The 27,440-nt window shown below is 44.5% G+C and overlaps 1 protein-coding gene across 24 annotated transcripts in view; it reads left to right on the top strand.

Moving 5' to 3' along the window:
- The window catches only part of CELF2 (CUGBP Elav-like family member 2), a 1,322,506-nt gene that overhangs the window by 759,870 nt on the left and 535,196 nt on the right, over positions 1–27,440 (top strand). The window contains exon 1 of one of the 24 annotated variants that reach the window (XM_078676923.1): positions 21,791–22,115. The exons of 22 other annotated variants lie outside the window; for them this stretch is intronic. In XM_078676923.1, the coding sequence (XP_078533049.1) occupies positions 22,045–22,115 (71 nt within the window). In that variant the 5' untranslated portion in view covers positions 21,791–22,044. Of the gene's footprint in view, positions 1–21,790; positions 22,116–27,440 lie in introns of those variants that run through there. One more of the 24 variants, XM_078676831.1, reaches the window with a different exon arrangement.

Below are 27,440 nucleotides of genomic sequence, written 5' to 3'. Positions count from 1 at the left end.
GTGCTTTCAACCCAGAATCAATAGGCAGAGTGTGCAGGTATACATATTTTCCTGTTTTTTTAGTAAATATGTGCATAGCAGGCATTTTTGCTAAGAATTCTGCAGAGCAGGCTGTGCAGAGTGAGGATTGCGTGGAATGATTGCAATTGTAAATTTTCTTTTTTTTTATTTCAAATCATTTTTATTTGTAGAAGGAAAAAGAACAGTACAAAAAGTCTTTCAATATAGAGATGAAAACAATTATAATGCCTAAATACAATACAATACAGAACCTAAAGAAATCACAAAGTGCTTGTAAAAGACGTCTGTGGACGAAATTACACAGTGGGAAAAACAAAGTATGAAAACCTGCAAATGAAATCAAAGATACATACAGTTACACGACATTTCTAGCCACCATCCTTGAGGTCTGGCACCAACTCTGCATTAACAGGAGTGAACAGCGACAAACATTATATCACGGTGGGTCAAAGTGGAAGGAGGACATATCAAGCGATCCCCAAAGTTCCTTGTTGGAAGGGGGCCATGTGGCCGATTACAGTGCCGAATTGTCCGCACCCCTCAGAAACGAAAGCCATTCCTGCCAGATTTTTAAAATTTACCTCTGATGTATTTTTCCATTTGCACAAGATCACTTTACATGCAAGCGTTAACATCAAGTCTAAGAGTTGGCGGTCATTTGTATCCAACAAATTTGGTTCAAGAGCTCCCAATATAACATATACAAGCTCTCTTACAGGCGTCAGATTGAAAACATGATGGATACATTCGAAGATCTTCCCCCAGTAGGTCTGTATGGAGGGACAGTAAAAGAGCATATGAGCAAGGTCACCAGTCCCCGACTGGCAATTCCAACAGGTGGGCGTGTCCCTCAAATGACATTTAAAAAGCCTGTCCGGAGTCCAGAACGCCCTATTTAAGAGCATATATTTCGTTTGAAAGAGGATGGGCGATACCTTATTGGAAAGAGCAGTTTTATGTATCATATCCCAATCAAATTCTATCCCAGTGGAATTAGGTTCGACTTCCCATTTGGATTCAACCTGTCTGTGGGATTTCCTGGGCATTGGAAGTAGCAGTTTATACACTCTAGATACGAAGTGACCTGCAGACAAAAGGCATGGCAGATTGGTCGCCAGCCAAGGGACGTGGGGGGAAAAGTTACGAGCAGATATAATAGCCTTTAACTTAAAAAATTCGTAGAAGTCCATGGGTGTGAGAGCATGTGTTTCCTGTAAACTTGAGAACGGGAGTGGTTGCGTGCCCTCATAAAGGTCCAACACCAAGTTGATCCCTTTCTTGGACCGCGAGTCCCAATACAGGGTTTTACCCTCACATTTAAAGTATGGGTTCCTCCATAGTGACGTAAGATTAGATTTTTTGATCCCGAGGTTAGTTTTATGTGTCTGGTCAAGTCTTAACAAGGCCCGTCTGGTATTTAACATAATGTACTTAGAGTGAGGCAGATGAGACAGATCCATGGTAAGCAGGGACGGAAGAGGCGCATAACCAATGATAGATTTTTCAATATTTATCCATAGTGGGACATGAGATGGGGAGTCAGACAACCATTGTGCTCCTTGTTTACAAAGGAACGCTGTTTGGTAGTTCCTAAACGAGGGAAGACCCAGGCCGCCTTTATCTTTAGCTAATTGCAATTTTTTCAGAGATATCCTGGCTTTCTTGCCCCGCCACAGGAACCCACCAAACAGCTTATCTACTTTATTAATGAAGTCGTCCGAAAAACATTATGGGGAGCATGCTAGCCAAATAATTCACTAGTGGGGTGGACATCATTTTAAGGGGTTCTGCTCTACCCCACCAGGAGAGGAATTTAGGCGACCACCCTTCCAACAAAGTGGAGATCTTTTTTAAGGTTATGTCCTCATTTATTTTCAAAGTGATGAGCAGATCTTTATCAAATTCTAGCCCCAGATATTTAAAACAGTGCGGTTGCCAGGTAAGGCCCGAGTCTCCCAGTATATCTCTATTGCCTATATTATTAAGAAGTTTGACCTCCGTCTTATCTTTGTTCAGTTTGTAGCCTGAGACACGGGAAAACTCGTCAATATTTTCCATAAGTGCAGGTATGGCTTCTTCAGCTTTTTCGGACATGATTAGTACGTCATCTGCATATGCGGTGAGTTTGACAGTGCAGTTATCAAATGGAATGCCAGCAATTGCGTCATCGTGTCTTATGTGGTACAGGAATGGTTCTATGGCCAGAAGGAATAAAGAGGGTGATAGGGGGCAACCTTGTCTTGTACCCTGTTGCAAATTTAGGGAGGAGGAAAAGGAGCCACCCGCCCTTACCTTTGCGGAGGGACTAAAATATAGGGACATAACTAGCTTCGTGAATGTTTCACCCAGGTTGAACTTGTGTAAGACCGCTTTTAGGAAGGACCAGTCAACTTTGTCCAAAGCCTTCTCGGCGTCTAGTGTTATTGCAGCAGTGGGTGTGTTGAGAAGTTTTGCCTTTTCCAATACGTGCGCTAGTATCCTAGTATTATCACTAGACATTCTATTTTTCAGGAATCCTGCTTGTGAGGGGTGGATCAGTTGAGGTAGGACCTTCTGAAGGCGCATAGAAAGGATCATAGCCAAGATCTTGCAATCGAGGTTAATGAGGGAAATGGGCCTATAATTTTTCGGGAGAGAGGGGTCTTTCCCATCTTTTGGAAGTACTGCAATTATAGCTTCTGACAAGGTACCCTTAACTTCGCCTGATTCATTTATTTCTTGAAAAAGACTCAGCAGAGGATCTATCAGTAGAGATGGAAAGGATTTATAAAATCTAGCCGTAAACCCATCGGGGCCTGGGGCTTTCCCACTTTTTAGAGATTTGATTGCTTGTTCTATTTCTATGGTTGTGATTGGTGCATTGAGGCTTAGTTGGTCATCAGTGGAGAGCCTTGGTAGTTCACATTCGTTTAGGTAACCCTGAATCTTATCCTCCTCCACTGATGTATTTTTGGCATATAGGGTTTCGTAAAAGTCCTTAAACACCTCCGCTATCTTGTCCGGTTCTGAGTGAATGACACCTGAAGAGTCTTTGATAACAGTAATAGTGTTCTTCTGTACCTTGAATTTCAAATAAGAGGCCAGGCTCTTACCCGCTTTGTTTGATTCACAAAGTTTGAACCTCCTTCTTTTATCTAACCATACCCCTGCCCTTTCACTCACTATTTTATTATATTCATACTTTTTATTGGCGAGTGCATTCAGAGTCGAGCTATCCCTGATCCTCTGATGCTTACTCTCTAGAGTCAATATCTCACTTTCTAGTTCTTCCAATTTACTATTATGATCTTTATTCATCGCTGATCTAATTTTAATACATACCCCCCTTATGGTGCTCTTTAGGGCCTCCCACCTTACTAGATCGGTAGTGTCCCCCCTCTTGTTTTGTGGTAAATATGAGCCGATAGCAGACTGTATAGTAATCCGGTGTTGTTCTTTATCTAGTATTTCGTCGTTCAAACGCCACGACGTCTGTCGAGACGAGGGCTTCATATTGACTATAGATAATGAAATGCATGAGTGATCGGACATAACCCTCGGTTCTTTAGATGCGTCCTCTATCCTCGATACCCCATTTTGTGTTATCAGAATGTAATCGATTCGGGAGTAAGAGTCATGTGGTGAAGAATAGAAAGTGTAGTCCCTTTCCGTGGGGTTCAGTAATCTCCAAGCATCTACAAAGTGAAATCGTTTGCATAGGTTGAGGAAAGCTTTGTGTGATTTATTCGGCCGAAAGGGGCAACGTGAATCTCTGTCTAATGTAGCGTCCATGGGGAAATTAAAATCCCCGGCCAAAATGTGCACGGCTGAGTCAGGTACGGTTTCGATTTGTCTACCCAGATCGTCCCAGAATTTAAGGTCATTAGCGTTAGGAGCATAGATATTTGTGATGTAGAATTCCGTGTTATCCCTGCTTAGTTTAGCTGTGATCCACCTGCCATTCTCGTCCACCTCTGATGAGAGAATTTCAACCTTAGACTTTTTCGCTATTAACAGCAAAACACCATTCTTTTTCCCTTTAGCTTCAGCTCCCACTACCTCTCTGTAAAATGTATTCCTCAAATGATAGAATTGTTTGGCATCAATTTTGGTCTCCTGTAACAGGACAATATCCCCCCGCTGTCTACGTGCATAGTCTAGTATCTTTTGCCTCTTGACAGGTTGGTTGAGACCTTTTACATTCAGGGACAGAATTTTCAGTCTATCTATAATTGCCACTCCAAGTGGTGTATTAATTGCGTTTTGTACCATTAAACCTGCTTAATTATCTTGGCAAGCATAGTGACAGACCAATCTAGATGGCAAGCATATCCAGCAGTTTGTCTATTCAACGTGCAACTGTTCAGCAGTATCCGTACAAGCACAAAAACAAAAAGTACGAAATGGAAAAGAGTGAACATAATACAAATAACACACATACTCCCCCCCAGAACCCACATCCCCCCTCCCATCCCTCCCCAACAGTGTGTAGTAGGCATGGTGACTGGAGAGAAATAGCAACATTTCCTCCCCGTGGTTCACAACTGAATGGAAACTTTGGAACTATTTCAGCAAAATAACAAACTATTGCCGAATTTTAACCATAGTTGTCTACAGAAGTCGAAGATCTAGGCATTCGCGTGTCTAGGTAAGGTTACTCCATATATCGAGCAAAATTGAACTTTTTTATCCCTGGGTTTCACAACAGTGGCCTAAAGTGTACACCTCATTATAATCAGACATCAGTATGATTCATAATAGGCCTTTATATGGACATCATCACAATATTCAACCTTAGAGTACGATACCCCTGTGGAGGAGCCTTGTTCTGTTTTGATTGAGACAATCACACACACATACGTCAAGAGCAGAACATACAGATTTTATCGCAGTAGTAAAGCCTGTCAGTATGGAACGTTAGGATCATTGAGCCACTTGCTATATCAGGAAAAACAGTGAATGGGCCACGTGTCCGGACACAATATCAACCCGCCAGAGGGAGGCGAACAGGTGCAAGCAATCTTTAACCAAGTCTCAGTAGATTCAAAACGTTCATTGCACCCACGAGCCTCATTTCTGATCAAAGTAGCGGTTGCTATCTATACGTGTGAAGACCCACACCTGGCACAGTGTAACAAAATGACATTAGGAGAAAGCAACACAATTAGCAACACAATTAGCATAAAAGGAAAGGATACTCATTTGAAGCCGGAAGAGGAGGATGCTGTAGTATTAGAATTGTGGGTATTCATGACTAAATCCTCTGGGCCATCCAGCATCCTCTTGAGCTTTATAGGGTCCGTGAAGATGTGTGGGGAGCCCTGGACGACTACTCTGTATTTTGCAGGGCCCACCAAACCATACTGATAGCCCATAGACTTTAACTGAGGACGGAGTGCCAGAAATGCCTTCCTTACATCTACCGTTTCCTTGCTGTAGTCCTGTGAAATATATATTTTGGCATTCTTCCATAGGATATGGTTGTGCTTTCGGACAAAGTTAAGGATCTGTTGAACATGCTGATAGCGTAGTGGTTTGCAGACAATGGGCCTGGGCCCTTTTTGGTTTTTGGTGATTCTTCCAGGTACTCTATGTGCCCTATCAAATTCCAGGGGCTGATTGAAGGTCATGCTAGTGGCCTGAGCGAACCATGATTCCAGGAACGGCACACAGGACCCCTGCAAATCCTTGGATCCCTCCGGAATACCAAAAATTCGAAGGTTCCCTCTACGATTTCTGTCATCTAACTCGGCCAGCTTTCTTGTTGTCTGATCAGATGCGATGGTCAGACGTTTGAGAGCGCTACAGGTCTTAACTTCCGTATCTTCCAGCCTGCTGATCCTTGATTCTGTTTCGTCCAATCTTGCATTGGTCTCACGTATGTCCTGTCTAATCGCCACCACCTCTTCTTTAGTTGATTTAGCTAGATCCCTAACCTCGTCAAGCCTGCTTAGTATCATTTCCATTGCATCAGCGTTATCTTTTTTCCCTTTGACAGGCGAGTTTGGGTTTGAGTGGTCAGATTTGGGCCTTTTCAGGTTCTTGGCTATCTCCTTGTTGTCCATAGTCACTGTTCTCCTGATCGCAGCAACACCAGGGACTTGAGGTGAACCAAAATGAGTGTACTGAATCAATTATAAGGTCGCAGATCACTGACCGGCATATCCAAGCAACCTCCCTACACACGTAGCTTCATGTAAGGATTACTCAGATATGGAGAAATGATTGTTGGGCCACAGGTAGCGTGCGGATTGTGTAGGACAGAGTGATTTATTCAGCAATATGATTGTGGAACCTAACCTCAGCACGCTGTTGCATGCATCCATCTCATCAACGCTTCCCGCCGAGATAGGATGGGTCACGTTGCGCCTTGTCGTCGTTTCACAATTGCACCTCGATCAGGGAACATTGACCAGGGAACCTGTCCTGATCGCTGTAATTGTTAGGCGGAAGGGATTTATTATGGTGCGTCACACACGATCTAGCTCATACCCATGACAGCCTGAAACAATAAGCTGTAGGTTGCAGTATAACGAATAACGAGTACACAATAAGTCCGCTGCGTGCATAATTTCGCCTTATGTTGGTCCCGTGAGCCGTGGCCGAAAGCCAAGTCCCGCTTATTAAATAGACACGCCCGCCATGTTGGGGACAGCAGATTTGTGTGCAGGCTCAGCGTGTGTAGGACAACTTTTGCAATGCAGGCAGGAATTACTCACGGTTGGTCATAGGAGATCGTACGTGTTTTGCCAGGTCAACGGAGCTCGGTCCGCTCCGGTATCACGTGGGGGTAGACCATTTGCAACGCCTTCACTTCCCGGTCAAGGCAGCCATCGGATCGCTCACTTGCTCTCCCGGACGCGGCGGCACTCGGGGGGACTCGGCCGTATTTCCACTTCTCGGCCACCGCCAGACGCTATCAAGCTCTTGAAATGCTTCCCTCACATTCCGATTCCCAAATCATGCATTTACGCCGGCTATGGAGCGATGGAAAGTGTCCCAAAATCGTGGATAGACCCGGACCACGGGAGGAGGAAATCACGGAGCCGCCATTCCTCTCGGCGTCCAAACCACGCCCCCGCAATTGTAAATTTTCTACTGTGACGGATCAAGGCCTGTATGACGTCTTCAGCCCTTCCTTAGCTTATACCACCAGGTCTCACAATTGGGACTTACTGGCATAGTAAGCGCTATATCAATGCAATTACAATACAATACATGCTAACATTTTCAAACTGGGAAGTGGGAAGTTTTCGGGAAAAAATCAGGTGGGTGTATTTTTACTTTAGGCTTATATCGAAACGGGCAATTTCAGGTGGAAGTCAGCTAAAATAAAACAATTTTTGGGTTCAGAAATCGGGAGCCTCTCACCTGATTCGTGGCTATTTGTTTGTTTGGACTGGAGGTGCCTGAAATTGAGTCATTGCTAGTTTGCAGTGCTATATATATTGGCATCTGGTCACTTGGCAGCTATGAATCTTCTCTATAAACATTGCGAAAGATTGCTTCACTCGAAGCAACGCGCTTGAAGTGCTTCCAACATAAGATGGTCTATATTGTATGAGCACAAGCGGCAGTGGATGGAGCACCTGTAGTTTGAGAAAGGGTAACTCGGCCTCCTGTCTTATTGTTCTAGAAAACAAAGAAAAGTGCCTCGTAGTCTGAGGTTCTTTCAAAGTTCAAGCCTGGACACTGGTAGGACCTCCAGCTTGTACAGATGTGTCCTTCTCAGGCTATTCTCAATTGGAGGGGGCTGTCCTTTGTGGAGCCGTATTCACGTTTGAATAAATATTGCACCTGCAGAAGTCAGTCAGACAGTCTTCTAGTAAATCTGCCTCCTTCTCCTAAAACAGATGCACCTCGGTTGACTTAACTGACATAAAACATCCAAGTCCACCTTCATTGGCAAGACAGGAACCCACCCAGCTTCCCCATGCATGCCAAGGCTGGATCCTGTCTCCCCTATAATAAAAGTAACCCGGTATTTGTAAAGTGCAAACTAATCAACCCTAAAGGGTCTCAAGGCACTAGAGGCCGTCGGGGAGATTAAGCGAACTATTGCCTAGAGTCACTGTCGCTCTCTCTAGGCTAACGCGAGCACGTTACGGGCGGATCGTGAGGTGGACACCGGGCTGTTTTGAAAAGTACACTATATATTCAAGCAGATATATTTCGGACGTTTTAGAGGAGAAGGAATATTGGACGTTTTACAGCCCTTGAAGTACTATATGTGCATTACTGGCCTGTGCAATACTATCCCCTCGCTACGCTGGACTGGTGCCATATATGTCTTGGTGGCATAAAGAAAAATGTTTGAGGAATAGAGGCTTCTGATCTGATTAATTACAAACCAAGGAATGTCTCATGGGACTTAATTGCTTAAGACGCTGAGAGTGGTGTCAGCACCTGGTTGAGGAGTGCTTTGCATATCCGGATTCTATATTTAGACACGCATATCAGTACTAATATAGAAGGTTCCAGTACCTATTGTTGGAGTGTGTATTCTTCCCCTCCCGGGTGGAGTGGCCTTGATTTGGGCTCTATATCTGGCAGGTCCTGTTGAAGGTGGCATTTCAACAACTTGCAGCCACCGAAACGCTTCAACCTTGAGAACATCCTGCTTCTGTGCAGTTTTTGTCTTTGGTCATCCCAATTACTTTGTCATTCCGTAATTGTGTCCCCCAGATATGTTATGAATGTGAAGGTTTGTCTGGATATGTGCGAGTTGGGTATGAATGGGTTGTTGTGATGCTGCTGTTTGTCTCTTCCCGGGTTTCTTTGATTTGATTAAATGTATTTTCACTTGCGTCGACTTGTGACTTAATTATGTTGAAAAATATTTATAGATTTGTATATTTATGAAAACATATTCGATAAAAGAAATGGAAAAAAAAATTATATTTCTTAGATTTTTTGTAATAATTTTTTGATTGGGTCAACACATTGATCTGGGCGCTCACAGTGCTCATTTTGATTAATTCCATTGTATAATTATTTTGGTCATGAGGAAGACTTCTTTTCCGGTCACTGCCGCTGGTGCCGCGAATCAAGCCGTGCGCCCCGTGCTCTGGAGTCAGCCGCCTTGCCCGCTGCACCACACCTCTCCCATCCATCTCCTGCTATGGTCCAGACTTACTGAATTTATCTAAACTTTTCTCAGTTCTTAGTACAAATGCCTGAATCATCGAATTCTGATGAACAATGATAAAATGAACAATTGCATTCCATGGAGTGACTTGTGTTGCTTCATTCGATTCAAGATTTTGTAGCTGGGCCATCACATGATAGCACGTGGGCAGTGAAAGTGATGTGGGTCCTGAGTCATTCCAATTGAGTAGCACAGTCAAAGTTGTGCACAAGATGTGGCTGTTGCAGTGACCTCTGCTCTTCTCTGGAATTGGTAGGAGACAATGCGCTAAAGCTACACTGACCACCATCAATACGCTAAAGCTACACTGACCACCATCAATGTGCTAAAGCTACACTGACCACCATCCCTTCCCAAAATGGAAGAAAGATAGAGACACTCATTGTCCGTGCTCACCGGCGCACAGAATAGAAATATTGACCAGGGAGGAGTGAAGAGAAGCGGGTGAGCTGTGGATAAACTGATGGTGTGACTTAGAAGGCAGAAAGGACGTTGACTGTGTGTTTTACCTTTGGATAATGATATGAGGACTGTGTTTTGTTGGGCATTATATAAAATATATTTTACTTTATCGGGCAAATTATAAGCCAAAAATGTGTGCTGTGTGGGCAATAACAGATCAATGAAATAGAAACTGGTAATGAGCATTACTGGTGGTAATACAGAAAACTGGCTATGAGTGCCACTGAGCATAATGTAAACCTGTGATGTATAATATTAAACGGAATGGAATCTGGCAATGTGCATTATTCGGGCTTAATTAGACAGGAAACTGTTAATTTGGGCTAATGACACTAGCGGGGCATGCTGGTTTGTTAAAGCGAGCAATTTGAATTTGTGGTAATAATGAAAATTGACAATGTGTCCTTATGGGCATTTGTGAATCTGGCAATATGAATTTCTAGGCATAGTGCAGATTGGCAATGTAGCAGAATGTAAACGGACAATATGCTAAATGAGCATTTAACAAACCAACATGATGTATTACTGAGATGATGGAAACTGGTAATATGTGGCAGTTGTGCATTGTGGAGACTGGCAATATGTGCATGTTTGGCATAATTGTTATTTCCGAAGTGCTATCTCACAGTATGGGAAATGGCTTTCCATCTGATTGGAAAACAGGTCTATTGGTAATGTGTGCTAACTGTGAATTATGGAAATTGGCATTGCATATTTTTTTTTTTTTAATTTGCTTTTATTTTACAACAAATTACAATCGTTACATTTTTACATAACGACAGGCGGTAGTCATAATCATTCCACATATGTATACAGTTTTGCTTCCTGTTATACATTTTTATGCTGTTTTCTAGTTTATATATAAGGTATACTGTCAAGCGGGCTTGTCTCTTGACATATACTCTTTTCATTCTAATCTCCATTAGTCACTAACATCAGATAGTGTGTCCTCTTGGGGGAAGGTGTTCCATTTTCCCCACACCCGGCCCCATTGTTTGGGGCATCTTCTATGCACGTACACTGCTTTTTCAGTTACCATTGCATTGTCCATGTCTTGGCACCAATTTCGCTGGTTAGGAGTCTGCCAGTTACGGGCTATGTTTCGCTTTGCCAGTGCCATACCAAGCGTTACCCAGTCCTGGTCTATGTGGTTAAGGTCTGTTGGTTCCCATATATTAATTAGACATCGTTTTGATTCTGGGAGAATTTCCACCCCCGTGACTTGTGACATTGTGTTCATGACCTCCTCCCAGTATGACATAATTTTGGGGCATTCCCAGATGGTGTGTAGGAATGTACTAGGAAGGCCACATTGTCTCAGGCAAAGCGGTGTATTAGTAGTCCCCAGTTTATGAAGAAGCGTACGTGTGTAATAGGTTCGGTGTAGGACTTCAATTGTAGCAGTCTGAGCCTTGAAGGGATTGCTAGCTCCCTGGGAGGCCCCAATGCTTCCTGCCAATCTGCCTCGTCTAATGGCCCCAGTTCTATCTCCCATCGTTCCTTAAGAGCTACTATGGGATCTGGCTGGTTGTTTATTCTTTTTTGGTATACTAGGGAGATGGCTTTCTTATTCAGATGGTCTGTGAGGAGTCTATCTTCCAGAGGTGAGGCTTCTGGCAGCTGTGCGCCCTATTGTAGTGCACTTTGGAGCGCATGTCTAACCTGCAGGTATCTAAAGGTCTCTGTCTGTATCAACCCTTGTTATCTGCAGTTGTTCAAATGGGATGACCTCTGCTTTCTTCCAGATATCCCGACCTTCGTAATGCCTATTAGGTCCCATTGTCTGAATCCCTTTGTGTTGCTCAATTTACCTAGTCGGGTGTCCCATATAGGCGTAGCCTCTGTGATTACATCCACCCATCCCATCGCGCGCTGTGCCTCAAACCAGATTTTAATCATATGGGCTGTCGGGCCTGTAAGTGATGGTTGCCGTGTTTTATTGTACAATGTCCTCAGAATTCCTTCTTTTTCGAGTAGATGTCTGTCCATGCGAAATGCTGGCTCGTCATGTGGCACATGAAGCCACTGATTTATAACCATGAGTTGTGAAGTCCAGTAGTATTGTTTTGTATTAGGAAGGGCAATTCCTCCATCGTACCACCCCCTCCCATGAGTTTATGCAAGGCTATCTGACTCATTCTACCATCCCATAGTAACTTGGTCACATCCGCGTTGATCGTTGTGAAATATGTGGGTTCTACCGGCAACGGCGTATTTTGAAGGGCGTATAGAAACCGAGGAAGCGCCATCATCTTAAAAAGATTCATAAAGGGGGGTGGTGATGGACAGAGTATCTGAATTAAGCAGAACACTCCTACCCAGTCAAAAGATCAGGGCTTGATCCATCACCGTTTTTTAGCTCACTGCACCATCCCAGTTCAGAACCTGGCTACATGCAAATTAGTCTGTCCCTGGCCCAGTGCATCATGGGAACAGGGCAGACCAAACTACCAAGCCAATTCTTTACTGGAAAGGAAACAAGCTTCCGGGGACCGGTTTCTGGCATTACAGCCGCCTTCGGCCCGGCTTGCTTGAATCCTGATGGTGCAGTTAGCAAGGGACTCACATCTGAGCATACCCTTCCACGCTTGTGGTGGCCAAAACGATTCATAAAGGGGGGTGGTGATGGACAGAGTATCTGAATTAAGCAGAACACTCCTACCCAGTCAAAAGATCAGGGCTTGATCCATCACCGTTTTTTAGCTCACTGCACCATCCCAGTTCAGAACCTGGCTACATGCAAATTAGTCTGTCCCTGGCCCAGTGCATCATGGGAACAGGGCAGACCAAACTACCAAGCCAATTCTTTACTGGAAAGGAAACAAGCTTCCGGGGACCGGTTTCTGGCATTACAGCCGTCTTCGGCCCGGCTTGCTTGAATCCTGATGGTGCAGTGAGCAAGGGACTCACATCTGAGCATACCCTTCCACGCTTGTGGTGGCCAAAACGATTCATAAAGGGGGGTGGTGATGGACAGAGTATCTGAATTAAGCAGAACACTCCTACCCAGTCAAAAGATCAGGGCTTGATCCATCACCGTTTTTTAGCTCACTGCACCATCCCAGTTCAGAACCTGGCTACATGCAAATTAGTCTGTCCCTGGCCCAGTGCATCATGGGAACAGGGCAGACCAAACTACCAAGCCAATTCTTTACTGGAAAGGAAACAAGCTTCCGGGGACCGGTTTCTGGCATTACAGCCGCCTTCGGCCCGGCTTGCTTGAATCCTGATGGTGCAGTTAGCAAGGGACTCACATCTGAGCATACCCTTCCACGCTTGTGGTGGCCAAAACGATTCATAAAGGGGGGTGGTGATGGACAGAGTATCTGAATTAAGCAGAACACTCCTACCCAGTCAAAAGATCAGGGCTTGATCCATCACCATTTTTTAGCTCACTGCACCATCCCAGTTCAGAACCTGGCTACATGCAAATTAGTCTGTCCCTGGCCCAGTGCATCATGGGAACAGGGCAGACCAAACTACCAAGCCAATTCTTTACTGGAAAGGAAACAAGCTTCCGGGGACCGGTTTCTGGCATTACAGCCGTCTTTGGCCCGGCTTGCTTGAATCCTGATGGTGCAGTGAGCAAGGGACTCACATCTGAGCATACCCTTCCACGCTTGTGGTGGCCAAAACGATTCATAAAGGGGGGTGGTGATGGACAGAGTATCTGAATTAAGCAGAACACTCCTACCCAGTCAAAAGATCAGGGCTTGATCCATCACCGTTTTTTAGCTCACTGCACCATCCCAGTTCACCACCCCTTGTTGTAAATAATCATCTTAAAAAGAGCTGCTCTTCCGAGCAGTGTTAACGGCAAGGAGCGCCAATGTTTGACAGCGTTTTGGAGTCGTGTCCGTGGTCTTGTGAGATTGTCTGTGATGAAGCGCGTATGATTATGTGTAATGTATATACCAAGATATTTAAATCCTTCAGTCGCAATTTGTATATTGCAGTGCCACGGGAGCCTCTGAGCGGGCCCGTGTAGTACATAAATAAGGGACTTTGCCCAGTTTATCATGTATCCAGAGGCACGTCCGTACGTCGCACAGATATCTAGTAGGCTGTTTATGGAGCGGGCGGGGCAGGCCATATAGAGGAGTATGTCGTCCGCATGAAGCGAGATACGGTCTTCCCACCCCATCGCCCACTTCAGTCCCCGAATGACCATACTTTGCCAGACCTACGCCGCCTGGGGCTCCAGTACTAGTGCAAAAAGTAACAGACAGGGGGCAACCCTGTCTCGTCCCTCTTCCCAGTGGGAAATCCATCGAAATATGACCATTTACTACCACATGTGCTAAAGGTTTCGTTTACAGGAGTTCTATCCACGTGCAGAATTTTGGACCAAAGCACTGCATTGCATATTATTGCCATATTTGAAAATTGCAATATGACCTTGATTTCTATTGTCTTAGCATGGCCTGGATACCTTTATGAAGAGGTGTGCAGCGTCCTAGGCCGGTTTATATTAATATCTGGACATAACATAGTTTAGCCTTGGTTAAGCCGGCAGAAACCGCACCACGTCAGACCGAGATCCAGCCCGTCCACAATGTTTACCCATAGAGGGGCACTAACCATTGTAACTAGGTCTGCATAACTTAAAATGTGAAAAATGCCATTTATTTCCCCCATAAGAATCATGGATGTAAATACCCATATATCTCTTCTATACTGCTTCCAAAACCTATTGAATTTTGATCATTGTTGTCACTTTAGTGACAATCTATAATATACTGTGCTTGTCTCTCCTTCACTAAAATTTCACCAGAGTGCACTCCCAAAAGCCTCTGATGAATTGATCTTTAAAACTATGGGGGCTGCAAAATCTTCATGAAATAAGGATAGGGAATTCACCTCACCCCAACTTACCAGGACACAATCTTTCCAATCGCTTGCTTTGTCTGGTACCAATCTCTTTTGTCAGGTTTTAATCCAGTTGATTTAGCAGGAGCAAACCAGGACCCAAACTGCATGGAACTGCTAGGTTACCAGAAGGCACATAACAAGAAACATGTCATGGTCTTTTCTCCATACTGACAACATGGAGCATCGTCACCTACTAGCATCATAGAAGCTCCTGTAACGTCAGAGAAAGCTCTGGATTTCTGCTGCGTGTGAACTCAGCTGCCATCGTGTCTCCCTGCTGGTTACCTTGCCTTCAACATGCAGTGTTTCTGATACTTTCAGGTCTGATGCAGTGCTTAATATGTAGAAAAATGAATCTGGTCTAAAGTGTTTCTCAGGAGCCCACTACCAGCGCTCCTGAATACCAGGGTTGCAAATACCAAGGATGTCTATTCTCCACTCCTCTTCATCCTTTCTTCATCCACCGCCATACATCAATTGCCCCTGTATGTCATTCTAGCAGGTCCCTTAACATCCCTACTTTCTTTCTTTGCCACTGTTTTTCATCTTTCTCTTCCTTCTAGCCCACATTGTTGCCTTTCTCTCTGTTGTTCTGGGTCAAAGTCTAATGTTGGGTTAAGCGTTCTGCAGCCTTTATAGGTTCAAAATAGCTTGAAGTTTCCACCAGTGTTAGGCCTAGACAGTATTAAACGTTTCTTAACAAGTTCTGTAAAAAACTGAGCAAACAGCATCATTTAAAAATAAAGGAAATGCAATAAACAGAGAAGGGAAGGTACCCATGCTGCAATTTCTGTGGGTATCAGAAGATGTACCGCTCTCATTTTAAGTTGCGGTTTCTGTGCTAAGTGACTCAATTCTGTGCATAATGCATGATTTGTAAGCAAACTGCTCCCGCTTCTCTCTGGCAAATAATATCAATGTGTTTCCATATAGCTCTTGTGACTTCATATCACTGTAAATGACAGGTGTTTATGATTTGATATGATATGTGATATCACTTCAGTAGTGCACAGCCTACAATTGGTACCACCTTTTAGCCCATATGTAACTTGGGTTGCATTCCACTCTCAGCTTAAAGGTATTCCTTTCACCACCTCTGGAAGGATGAAAGACTGATTCCTCCCTGATAGGATGCAAAACTGTAACCTTTGCAGGACTGCATTGAAACGCCTTCTTCAGACTTAACCTCATCTGACCACTCACATTTTGCATTAGGAGCGTTGATGGCACACCTGTATGTGTTTTAAAAGGCATGCTCTGCTACCGCTGTTAAATAAAACAGTAACCTACACGCTGGCAGTGCTTTCTCTATGACCTACTTGCGCATTGCTTCAGCCTCCTTGCAGTCTGATTAAAAGCTGCTTTGAATCCACTCTCCCCCAGAGGGATTTGAGGCTAGAATTGAGCAAACTGCTGAGAGGGCTTAAGCCTGCAAGAGGGCTTCCCTGCAGCTCCTTGTAGCTAATTCACATGTAATTAAAAGGAAAATAAATATTTCAGAAGCGCAAGGCTTTTAATGAGGCATTTGTTAGTCCCTGTGCCTTGTGAGAATGTAAGGTGAAAACAAAGCCTTAGGTATGCGCTTTGTTAGTTTTCCCTTTTGAACAACATTAATTGAAATCTATATGTTTGAGATGGCTGTATTGGCTGCCTGGACTACTGTGCAGGGATCTGTACTCTTAGGAAGGTGGGATTCTATCAAGCACGTATTAGGGGGTTACTGTTTACATGGCCTAAACCACGTTCTTCCACATATTTCCAGCCCCTGCCCTCATCCTTTTACATCGGTATAGTCCTCACCAATGTACCCATGAATTTCCATGTCCTGGGGACACTACAGTTGCAGCCCCTGGCTTTCCCTTTAAGAATCTTTGTAATCTGCTGCTTAATCTAACGGACTCAATCCAAGACTACTGCACCCAGAATACATAAGACTATTAGATGAAGTACTTGGAGCCAATCATGCGATAGTGAGTCATGTGGAAAACATAGTATACATAGATGCTTCCTAGAGACATACACACACAAGTCCTGAGAAATCAGTGAAAGTGCATGCTTTCTTCCGCAGAATGAACGTGCACAAATAGCTGATTCTTCTATGCTATTTCACTCTAAGAATGTTCTGCTTAAATACATTTTCCAGTGAGTGTGTTTTTTTTCTCCTCAGCCTGAGGTTTTTCTAAAAATCTTAGCGATTTCCACAATGGAGAATTGCATTAGGATCTGAACACCCATTGAAAACCAATGCAGCCTCAAAGGACTCATTTTGATTTTCTGACATTTAAAGTGTTTTTTTTATTATTTTTCACAGCCTTAGCTTGTCTTCCGTTTGTGGGTGTCTGGCACAAATTAATTGCTTCCCTGTGAGGTTTGCTTGCTTTTCTGCGATTCGTTCAGCTCACGCTTGGTACAGCATATGCTGGTCACCGTTACAATACATAACGAGAGACGTGGTGACTCCCGAGGGCCTTCGAAATGTGGCCTTAACTGGGGTAATGCATGTATGGGCCAGTCAATGTACTGGGCAGGTTTCTGAAAATGATTCTGTTGAGAGAGAGAGAGAAGAGAAAAAAATAATGATTTCTGTAGAGAAACCATTGTCCTGAACTTATGAGTTGAGAGGGCAGGTTGTGACATCCGTCTTGAAATGCCACATTCAAACACAAAGTGCAGCATGTTTAAATGGCAAGTGGGGGCTCTGCTATGTCAGGCTGAAAGGGCCGGCGGAAAGTCAGTCACAAGTCAGGTGTGCAAGCACGTGACTGCTGCTAATTCTTGTTTCAGGCCACTCATTCATTCTTTTGGCCAGTATTTCAGAGCAGAATCACCTGCAGGGATGGCTTCAGATTTTGCTGTAGGCCAGCCCAACCCGCCTTTTCCTGCTGGTCTGTGCAGCGCACTCAGTCTTGAAGAATGTTCCTGCATTATTCTTGCAGCTGTGTCTTCTACCTGTGCCATCACAGGTTTTTTATTTAAACTACATAATGCCACGGTTTGTTTATTGAACTCGATGGCTGGTTGTTGAACTGGATAGCGGGAGGCATGTGGACACAGTACACATAATGCGCCTGTCCTGCCACCTGGGATTCCCTGTAAAAAGTGTATACAAAGCTAGAACTAGTGTTAGCAGTTCAGTCCTGACCATGGCCTATTGACATCGGATTAGCCAGGGGTTGGCGGCCCACCAAGTATTTGCTACAGACAGGTTCCCCCATATTCCCCCCACCACCCTTGCCTGGGAAGGATATGCCTGACCCTCTCAGAGAGATGGCTTGCCTCTTCCAGGTGACCTCTATCTAAATTGTGTTTGATGTATGTTTTCATATTTCTTCTGGACTCCTCACAGGAGAGACTGCTCTTAACATTCAGCAGGGACCGTAAAGCTGTTGGGAGGTCGGCTGAGATAGAATAAGAATGTATTGCTCTTTGATGGCACGCAGGTGCCAGTGAAGGTCAAAGATGGTTCACTTACCATCTATGAAAAAGACCGGCAGCCTTTACAGCTGCCATGACAGGCCTTACCGCAGTGCCGGCCCTCCGTAGATAGGCTGCTTGGATAGTGCACACTGACTGTTGTGGGACGGCATCCTGGTTGTGGGTATAGAGTGGAACTGAACCTTTGACTTCCTCAGGCTCTGTTCGTAGTACTTGAGCTTGCATCTTACAATTAGCTGGGCACTGCAGTGCTTGATTTGTAAAAAATAAAAAAAAGCACGTGCGAAGGCTCTTGTCAGGAGGCCACTGTTGCTTGAACAACACATTGCCCCTGCCAGCGCTTCCAATGACAGTACCAACACAACTACTAACCATGTCACTCCTACAAGCGTGGCAATTCAGACTCTTTCAGGCCCCCAACGCTATAAGAAGGGCTTAGGCGGCGGGTATTATTCATTTTTAATGTTTATTGAATTAATAATCAACTGTTGTAGTCACCTCTACATTAGCCAGACAGCGCCACCTTGTGGCAGACTGTCAAGCGCCAAGTGTTGACAAATAAGTGCCGGTGCCAATCACCAAAAACCACTGGCTCAAATTAAGCACTGCTGGGCGGACTTATGGCTCATAGGACAAAACCTGCCATCTGGACAGCACCTGAGAGGAGATAGGCAGAGCGTTAGGAATTATGTGACTAAATCACTGCCCTTCACCCTCGTGGGAGTTAAACACACCTAGATGGTTGCCCTGAGGTACATAATGTGGAGGCACAACTCAGAGATTACAACTGGGATATTACTGTACAAGACAAAAAGCTCTCAGACGTCAGTAGGGTGTTATGGGTGTGCAGTAGAACCTGTCCCCCTACACAGCGGTACTGAGACCAAAGGCAACCAACTTGACCCAGGTGATTAACGACTGCAGCTAATATGTGAGGTAGCATCTAAATAGTAGGATGTATGGATGGCGCACTGCACTAACCTGACAGATAACCACTCCCCGACTGAAAGAAGTCTAAGCAGAACTGGACACTAAGAATGCGAGCGAGGCTCCTCAAGGTCTTCCCTCTTGTGGGCCTGTTCCAGGCCCTACAGAGGAATTTTTCTCTCTGTGTGGTCACACGCAGCTCCCAATATACAAAAGTAAATAGCAGCTTGGGTTTAGAGTGAGTCTAGCCAACTGAAAAGGGGTGAAGCAAACTGAAAAAGAATACCTAAAGTCTTGGTGGAAACAGAAAGATTTGAAATTCGTTCCCGGATTTCGGGTTGACGGTGCTGGATGTACTAACATCCTACATTACTGGCCTCCACAAAAGGGTTCTTTAAAACTTTGCCTATTGTCCCCTTAAAAGGGTGGGATCACTTGCCCCCTGTCCTGAGATCACAAGGTGCGTGTGTGGTTATCCCCCATCTCTTATTGACTAATGCATTCAAACGTGTTTCTACCATTACTCTCCTCAAACGCTATCCCAGGACAACATGTACTGTGTGTGCTCCATATACCGTTTATGATCCTTTTGATGTATGCCGGTGCCATCTATGATTACAGGCTCTGAGTTGCCAATCACTGTCACACCCTTACCCAACTACATACCAGGGTTGATTATCCTTTCTGCCAGCCAATGCATCTTGATTGTTTCCACTTCCATTGCTGACGTCACTCGTGTAGCTGTGGTTCAAGGTTATAGTATTGGCATTAAATAAAATGAATAGACAGCTAGTAGCAGGCCCCGATGATACATACCCCATGTGAAAAGCTCTCCCTGAGGCGACTTAGAGGCCTTGTTCATACTGCAAGCTACGTTTAAAACGTTCTATTTATTTCTACTACGGCGCTCCTACGCTATAAGTAAGGGGAATTACTATCTCGTTCTCAATAGCATTTTTTTAACCATATTCAAAAGGGATGAAAGGCTGAGTTGAACCTGTAGCACATATATTTCAACGGTATGTAACGTTTACAATGCAATTTTTACAACGCACTACCATTACAACGAAACTTTTACAACGCAAAATCCATTACAACGCATACATTTACAACGCAGTCATTACAACGCATGACACTACAACGCACACCGTTACAACGCAGTCATTACAACGCATACCATTACAACGCATACATTACCATCCAACACTTACCCTACTGTTGCACCCCCTGGAGTTAGAATAGTAATTTTAACCCCTACACTATCCAACACTTACCCTACTGTTGCACCCCCTGGAGTTAGAATAGTAATTTTAACCCCTACACTATCCAACACTTACCTTATATGCAAAGTAGTGAAATGTGTTGTAATGATATGCGTTGTAAATGTACTATGCGTTGTAGTGGAATGCGTTGTAAAGGTATTTTTAAAGTATTCGTTGTAATGGTATGCGTTGTAATGGTGTGCGTTGTAATGGATGTTGCGTTGTAAAAATTGCGTTGTAATGGTATGCGTTGTAAAAGTGTGCGTTGTAACGTCATACATCCATTTCAACAGCGAGTGCTTGTACCACTGAGCTATCGTATTAGCATGTTCAGAATGCATGTGCGAAAATCAGCTTGCATAAGAAATATTGCCTGTGTTATTGTTTGGGGATGAGTGTGGATGGTGATGTTCATGTATGTAAATCTACAAGCGGGCGGTGTGATACGAGCCACATGTCACCGATTTGGAGGCTGGAGGGGCTCTTCCCTGGTGATATAGACATTTGGGATCAAACAGCCTCCCACCCCAAATGACAGTAGAAAACACGTGATGTGACACTATCTCCATTCAATATTTCGCTACCGCTACAGAATTCCAAACCCAAAAAGAAAAGATGTTCTTTACATTCATTATGAGAATGACAACTTTTATATGAGCACTGACGACTTCCCGAATATGTCACATGTTTGTTTACTGCAACTTTATTTGTATCTCTTCCGGGATGCTTCCCTTAATGCTGGTTTGTTTTCGTAGGGGATGAATCCTAGTTCGGATATACGGGGCCGCTTAGCCCTTCATCCATATGAAGTCCATAAAATGTGGGTCATTGATTCGGTAATAGATGCACCGAACAGCACATTGAGATCAGAAAAATGGTAGAGCGCGCTATAAAAGTGTTCTTTTTGTTTACAGGATGCAGACATTATTGAAATATTAAATAAAGTGTCATTTATGTGAGCATTTTAGGCATTACGTATTATTATACCGTGCCCTTTGAACCTCAATTTTGTATTTTTTCTTTCTTGTAAGAAACATGAGTTGATTAAAATTGTTTGTATGTTAACTATGACACCCGAGTTCTAATCTCAGCCGTGCCAAGTCTGTGATCCTGGGCACATCTGTATATCTCCATGTGCCTCTGTTCCATTATCTGCCAAACTGGGGTGTTTAGAAACAGACTAGCCCTATGGACTAAGTACTGAATAAAAGGTGGACATCTACATAAAAAAAAGATCTAACGATCCCCTCTTTTGCGAGTGCTCCCCGGAGTAATACTATCTAGCTGGGTCGCGGGCGCTCGAATGTAGCTGGTAGGCAGAAGAGCTGGCGCTCTTTCAGTATTTATGCCTATAAAGATGCATTTTTTCACGAATGATACTTTATGCATGTGTGACCGCTTTTGGTTGAATGAGTTTCGCTTGTAAGCGCCTGAAAGGTCTGTAATTCTCGGCGCTGCGTGCCCTCCTCCTCGTGCTCACACTGTGCAAATGAGGCAGGCAGGGAGTGTGCGCACGGTCCGGGTACATTGTTTTCAGGCGCGTGACAGTAACATGCGCCCCTGCCTGGGTGGGGGAGGCAGCGGAAGCGGTGCTCAGGCACTGCCCCTCCAGAGGTGGAGGGGTTAAGGCGCTGCAGTGAGCGGAGCTCCGCCCCCCGCCTCAGCACCTGGTGCTGTGCAGACACTTGCCTCAGCAGCAGCCTTCAGAGGGGATTGGCGGAGAGCAGAGAGGGGGGAAGAGAGAATGTGACAACTGCCTGCTCCGGCTGCCGCCTTGGGGAGGCCTCCAGCACCTGTGCCTGCCTGTCTCCCGGCCAGCAGCAGCAGCAGCACGCTGCCTGCGAGGAGGAGCGAGAGAGCGCGCACACACGCAGGAGAGAGAGACTCCGAGACAGCCCGCTCCTCGCCAGGACGCACGACAAGCACAGGGGACTGGACATGACTTCTTACAAGCTGGATTTCCTGCCCGAGATGATGGTCGACAGCCGCCTGCTAGTTTCGGACAGAATGTAAGTGGGGCATTTCAGCCGCAGATGCTGGCCGTGATGGGAGGAGGGGAGGTGTAGCGGTGCCACCTCGGCAGCGGCTGGGCATAGCCTGGCAGCTCTGGGTGGCTTGGGCACCCGGGGCATCTCCGACCACTAGGGGCTCCGGCACGGGAGGGCGAGGCTGTGGGCACTAGGGCATCACATTCGTCGTCCGGGGGCAGCGGGCGAGAGTATTAAGCACCGGGTCCGGCGGTGGTTGTCCAGTAGACGGAGAGCTCAGCAGATCTGTGCTCAGCCGGTGGGCTTCCTGCTCCTGGGCACCGCCGAGACGAATGGAGGGGCACACCGCCCTACTCCCCAAGATCGCGCCCCAGCTCCTGTGACCACAACAACAATGCCTCTCCCTCCCGCCCGCAGCAGCTCTGCATTCGATCCTTTTAAAGAAACATGAAAATACTGAATCTGTCATGACTGTGGCACAGAGTTTATTTACACATGCCTAGTAGCCCAGATACGCTCGGGTGCCCATCGCAGTAAACTGGTGCGCCTGGGAGTGCGAGCCCTGTCTGCAACCCTCTTATATTTAACTCATAGTGCGACCGAGACCGGCCCAGTGCACAATACACTACTCTTTTCACCACTGTCCCCTGGTGACTCTTCCCAGAGCTCAGTTTTCAGTGCCCCAACCCAGCCTTTGTCTTTTAGTCGAACGGAGCCTGTAAACATTTTCCCTTTCAATAAAAAGCATATCCTTTTCATAGTATCCTATTATTGAGAATGTGACCAGGATCACACTGTTTTCTTGAGTGGGGAATCCGGTCAGCGTGTTCTTGGGCAGTGACCACATGACCCAAGCACTCATGTTAACTGACCACTCCTGGTAGACACTGTATCTCCACGTGCCTCGTATCTGCCAATATTTGGATGCGCTTCGAAGGAGAGTTATTACGCACTATGTATTCATAGCGCTCAGAAGTGTTTGCGGTGCTGGACAAGCCCCTGATCTAGAAAATCGCACAAGAATCTTCTGCTTGCATCAGTGATGGGGTGGTTGGTCTGTGTCGCTCTACAAAGGGCAGTGTAATGGCGGGCTCCGCTCACATTGCCGTCTTCTCGTGGGTTTGGCTCGGGGCTTCGATCACCATCCATCTCACGAGCCAAAGCCTGAGTATAGAGTGTTTTCCTTTAAGAATAAGTATACACGCGCCACGGCCGTGGATACCCTGTTGTCTTATGAATTACTTCACTCGCGCAGGGACGGCTGAGTCTTTCCGTTAGCCATTGTAACCGCCGGCTTCACGGAGACCAGACGTCCTTGACGGGTGGAGTTACCTATGAATTAGAATAAACTCAATTACCTGAATCGACAGCTTCATCTGTATTTATTACATATTTTGGCGACGATCGGGAAACTCCACCCCACCCACGCTGACCTTTTTCCCCGGATTCAGCACTTCGTCAATTTCATGTGACGTCATTGGCCGGATGAAACTACCGATTTCCAATCAAAGGAGTTGCCTTCCCCAATTCCGTATTTCAGCGACTCCTATTGGTCGGTTACAATCACCTTTCTTCTCGACCAAACTCATTGGAAGTTTCTTCGAACTACAACTTTATTGAGGTATCGCTGAAGACTGAAGACACAACAAGGTACTGTGTTGATTGAAAGTATTAATTAATGTGCGCAGTTTCAACGATACGCACGTTGTGATCGGAAACTTTGCGTGTCACTTCAGCGACACGCACGCTTCCGACATACAACGAGTCTGGCATTTATTACTAAGAATAATTCACTCCACGTATTTTCTTCAAAGACACGCACGTTACTGCTGGATTTAAACCCTTACATTGCGTGTCATCTCCAACGACACACACGTTAATAGTCATTTTACTATTGTGTATTACTCCAGCGACACGCACGCTTTCAACAGAATAACACAGGACAATATCAAGGTTGTAAACAGCGTATCTTCACAGCGATACGCACGCTTTTCAATTTCAAGATTGCATAATTACAATATCTTGAAACATTTAACCTCATTAACTAATTAGAACTTCCACATCTCAAGTCACATATACCCATGCTAAAACTGACACCTTGCTAATATTAATATTGTGATTTTTGATTTATAAACCTCATTCATTTTTCTACTTTGGTATTAAACATGGCTAATAACCAGTGGCATCAGATTACACAACCCCCACCTTTCTTGAGCAAACCAGGCACACCAGACATAATTTGGTCTGAATGGTTCGGGTTATTCGAGAATCATTTAATTGCTATTGATGCCACTGATTATACTGACAAAAGGAAATTCGCTATCCTTTTTGGTTGTTTGGGACAAGCTGGTCAGCGAATTTTCAAGAGTACTGTTCCCATAGCACCACCTATTTCACTAGATGAAAGTGGGGATAATCCCTGGAACGTCTACATTGAAGCCATTGCAAGGTTAAAGAAACAATTTTGTGACGAGCCTAACATTATGTTAGAAAGACACAACTTCTATGCCAGGAAACAAAAAGAGGACGAGAAAGTGGAAGAGTACATCGCTGCACTCAGAGTTTTAGCAGTCACTTGCAATTTCGAACCTTCTCCTGATAAATTTATTAGAGACCAGTTCGTATTTAATTGCGCATCAAGGAAAATTAAACAGAGAATTCTGGGGTGCAAGAACCCATCCTTGAGTGAAGTCATAGACCTTGCTCTTAGCATTGAACGTTCTACATTAACCAGCAAAATTGTTTTGGATCAACCTAGACAAGGTGTTAATGCTATAGACTGCTATGACTCTGATGAAGGAGAAACCCTCTGTGCCATTGCTAACAAAAGCAGAGTTCAACCAAATAAATTTAACCAAAAGAAAAAATCTTACTTTTGTTATAGATGCGGTTCAAAGGATCACATTGGCAACGCCCCAAATTGCCCTGCTCTCAAAAAACGATGTTCGATATGTAAAAAAATTGGACATTTTCAAGGGGTTTGCAGGTTCGCGAAGAAACCCCCGAATGTTAATATGGTGGACTTTGATACATGCACTGAATCTTTTAAGAACATTATTGTAACTCTTGATGCTAATGGCGACATTGATTCTATTAAGGGTCCACTTTGTGCAGCTATTATTGATAATGTACATCTCCAAGTCATGGCGGATTCAGGCTCCCCATACACGATCCTTAGAGACTCAACATTTTACGAAAAATGGGACAAAAGAGTCGAACTAATTAAATCTGATGTTAATCCACTAGCATTCGGGGAAAAGAATATTAACATGCTAGGGTATTTTGAAGGATTAGTCCAATGCTTGGGGAGGGAGACCGTCACAAAAATTTATGTAGCAGAAAAAGGCAAAGACATCGTGGGCTGGAAAGACTTAGCTTTAATGGGTCTTTATTTAGTCCCAGGTGATGAGAACCCCATTAAAGTTGGGAAGTTACCTGCTTTTAAATCTAGTTTACCGGTTGCTGCAATTGATGATCATAACACAAAGGTTCAAGAAATTTTGGCAGAATTTAAACCAGTGTTCATGGAGATGGTAGGAAGTGTCAAAGGATTCGAGCATAAGATCAGACTGATACCCGGGGCACAACCAGTTAGTCATAAAGTAAGAACCGTCCCACTGAGTGTCAGATCTGAATTAAAAATAATGTTGGATGATTTATGTAAACAAGGTATCATTTCCCCCATAAATTCTTCACAATGGGTCGCACCAATTGTAGTCGCACGCAAAAAGACTGGGGAAATTAGATTATGTGCGGATTTACGCTCATTAAATAAAAACATTATTGTTGACTGTCACCCACTACCTAGAATCCACGAGCTTCTGGCTAACATAGGCGACGCTAAATGGTTCTCTTTGATCGATCTGAGGTCAGCGTACCATCAAGTGCCTTTAGCAAAGGAATCCCAAGAGCTTACCTCTTTTATTACTCCTTTTGGAGCTTTCAAATTCCTTCGCCTCCCATTTGGACTAGCGTCTGCTGGAAGCGTTTTCCAGAAGCTGATGGATGTGATGTTTCAAGGCATAGTGGGTGTACAGGCATACCTTGATGACATCCTGATTTTCGCCAAATCATTAAACGAACATGACAATATTCTTAGGAAAGTGCTTTCAATTTTAATGTCAAGAAACATGACTGTTCACACAAATAAATGCAAGTTTGCAGTTAACAAGATTGATTATCTGGGACATACAGTATCAGACCAAGGTATCACTCCCAAATTTTCAGTCATAAGAGCCATTGAAGACGCAAAACCCCCTCCTGATAAAGATGCCCTACGATCCTTCCTGGGACTTGCAGAATATTATGCAAGGTTTGTTCAGTCTTATTCCCAAATAGTAGAACCCTTAAGGAAACTTTTGAGGAAAGGGTCTAGTTTCGTTTGGACACAGGAGTTAGATAAAGTGTTTTGTGAGATCAAGAAAATGATTGTTTCTGCCAAAGCCATACATGCCTTTAGAGAAGATGCCACCTCAGTTATCACTGTAGATGCGAGTATTTCTGGTCTAGGGGCAGTTCTTACACAAAAGGTGAATGGCAATGAACAAACTGTAGCATTTGCTTCTAGAGCACTCAAAGAGTTCGAACAAAGGTACAGCACTATCGAAAGGGAAGCTCTAGCTTGCGCTTGGGCGGTCCACAAGTTTAAAATGTACATTTGGGGTAGGAGATTCGAATTGGTCACTGACCACAAACCACTAATTTACATCTTTGGTAAATCCAGTTCAGCATCCATGTCAGCTCGTCTGATGAGATTGGTATCAAAATTACAAGAGTTTAATTTTTCTATTAAACACATTGTAGGTGGCAAGAATTTTCGGGCTGATTGCCTATCTAGAATGACTATGGAGAAGGACGATGAGGAAGATTTTCCTGTAGAGGACGTCGAATGTGTTACCCTTGTAGATGCAGTAGATGAACTTAGTGATGTAATCTCTGAGAGTGATTGGAAGGAAGCCACCGCTTTAGACAATGTGTTGTTAAAAGTGATAGAATTTACCACACGGTGTTGGCCTGAACCAAGGAGTCTGAAAGGCGATCTACATAGTTTTGCCCAAATTTCTGAGGAACTATCCGTTGAGAACGGTATAGTACGAAGAGGTGAGAAATTCGTTCCTCCTTTTAAACTGAGGGAGTCTATTATAAATAAGGCACATCAAGGGCATCTAGGGACAACTAAAACCTCCATGCGCATTAAACAGCGCTATTGGTGGCCTTCAATTGACGCCCAAGTTAAAAATTTGATTGACTCATGCCCGGAGTGTTTAGTATCCGATAAACATTGGCGCACACTGAAAGTTCCTCTACATCCCACGGATTTTCCTAACTCTCCCTGGGAGAAAGTTG

The sequence above is a fragment of the Lissotriton helveticus genome, chromosome 1_1 (assembly GCF_964261635.1).
Source record: "Lissotriton helveticus chromosome 1_1, aLisHel1.1, whole genome shotgun sequence".
NCBI lineage: Eukaryota > Metazoa > Chordata > Amphibia > Caudata > Salamandridae > Lissotriton > Lissotriton helveticus.
This window is presented reverse-complemented; position numbering and strand designations above follow the sequence as displayed.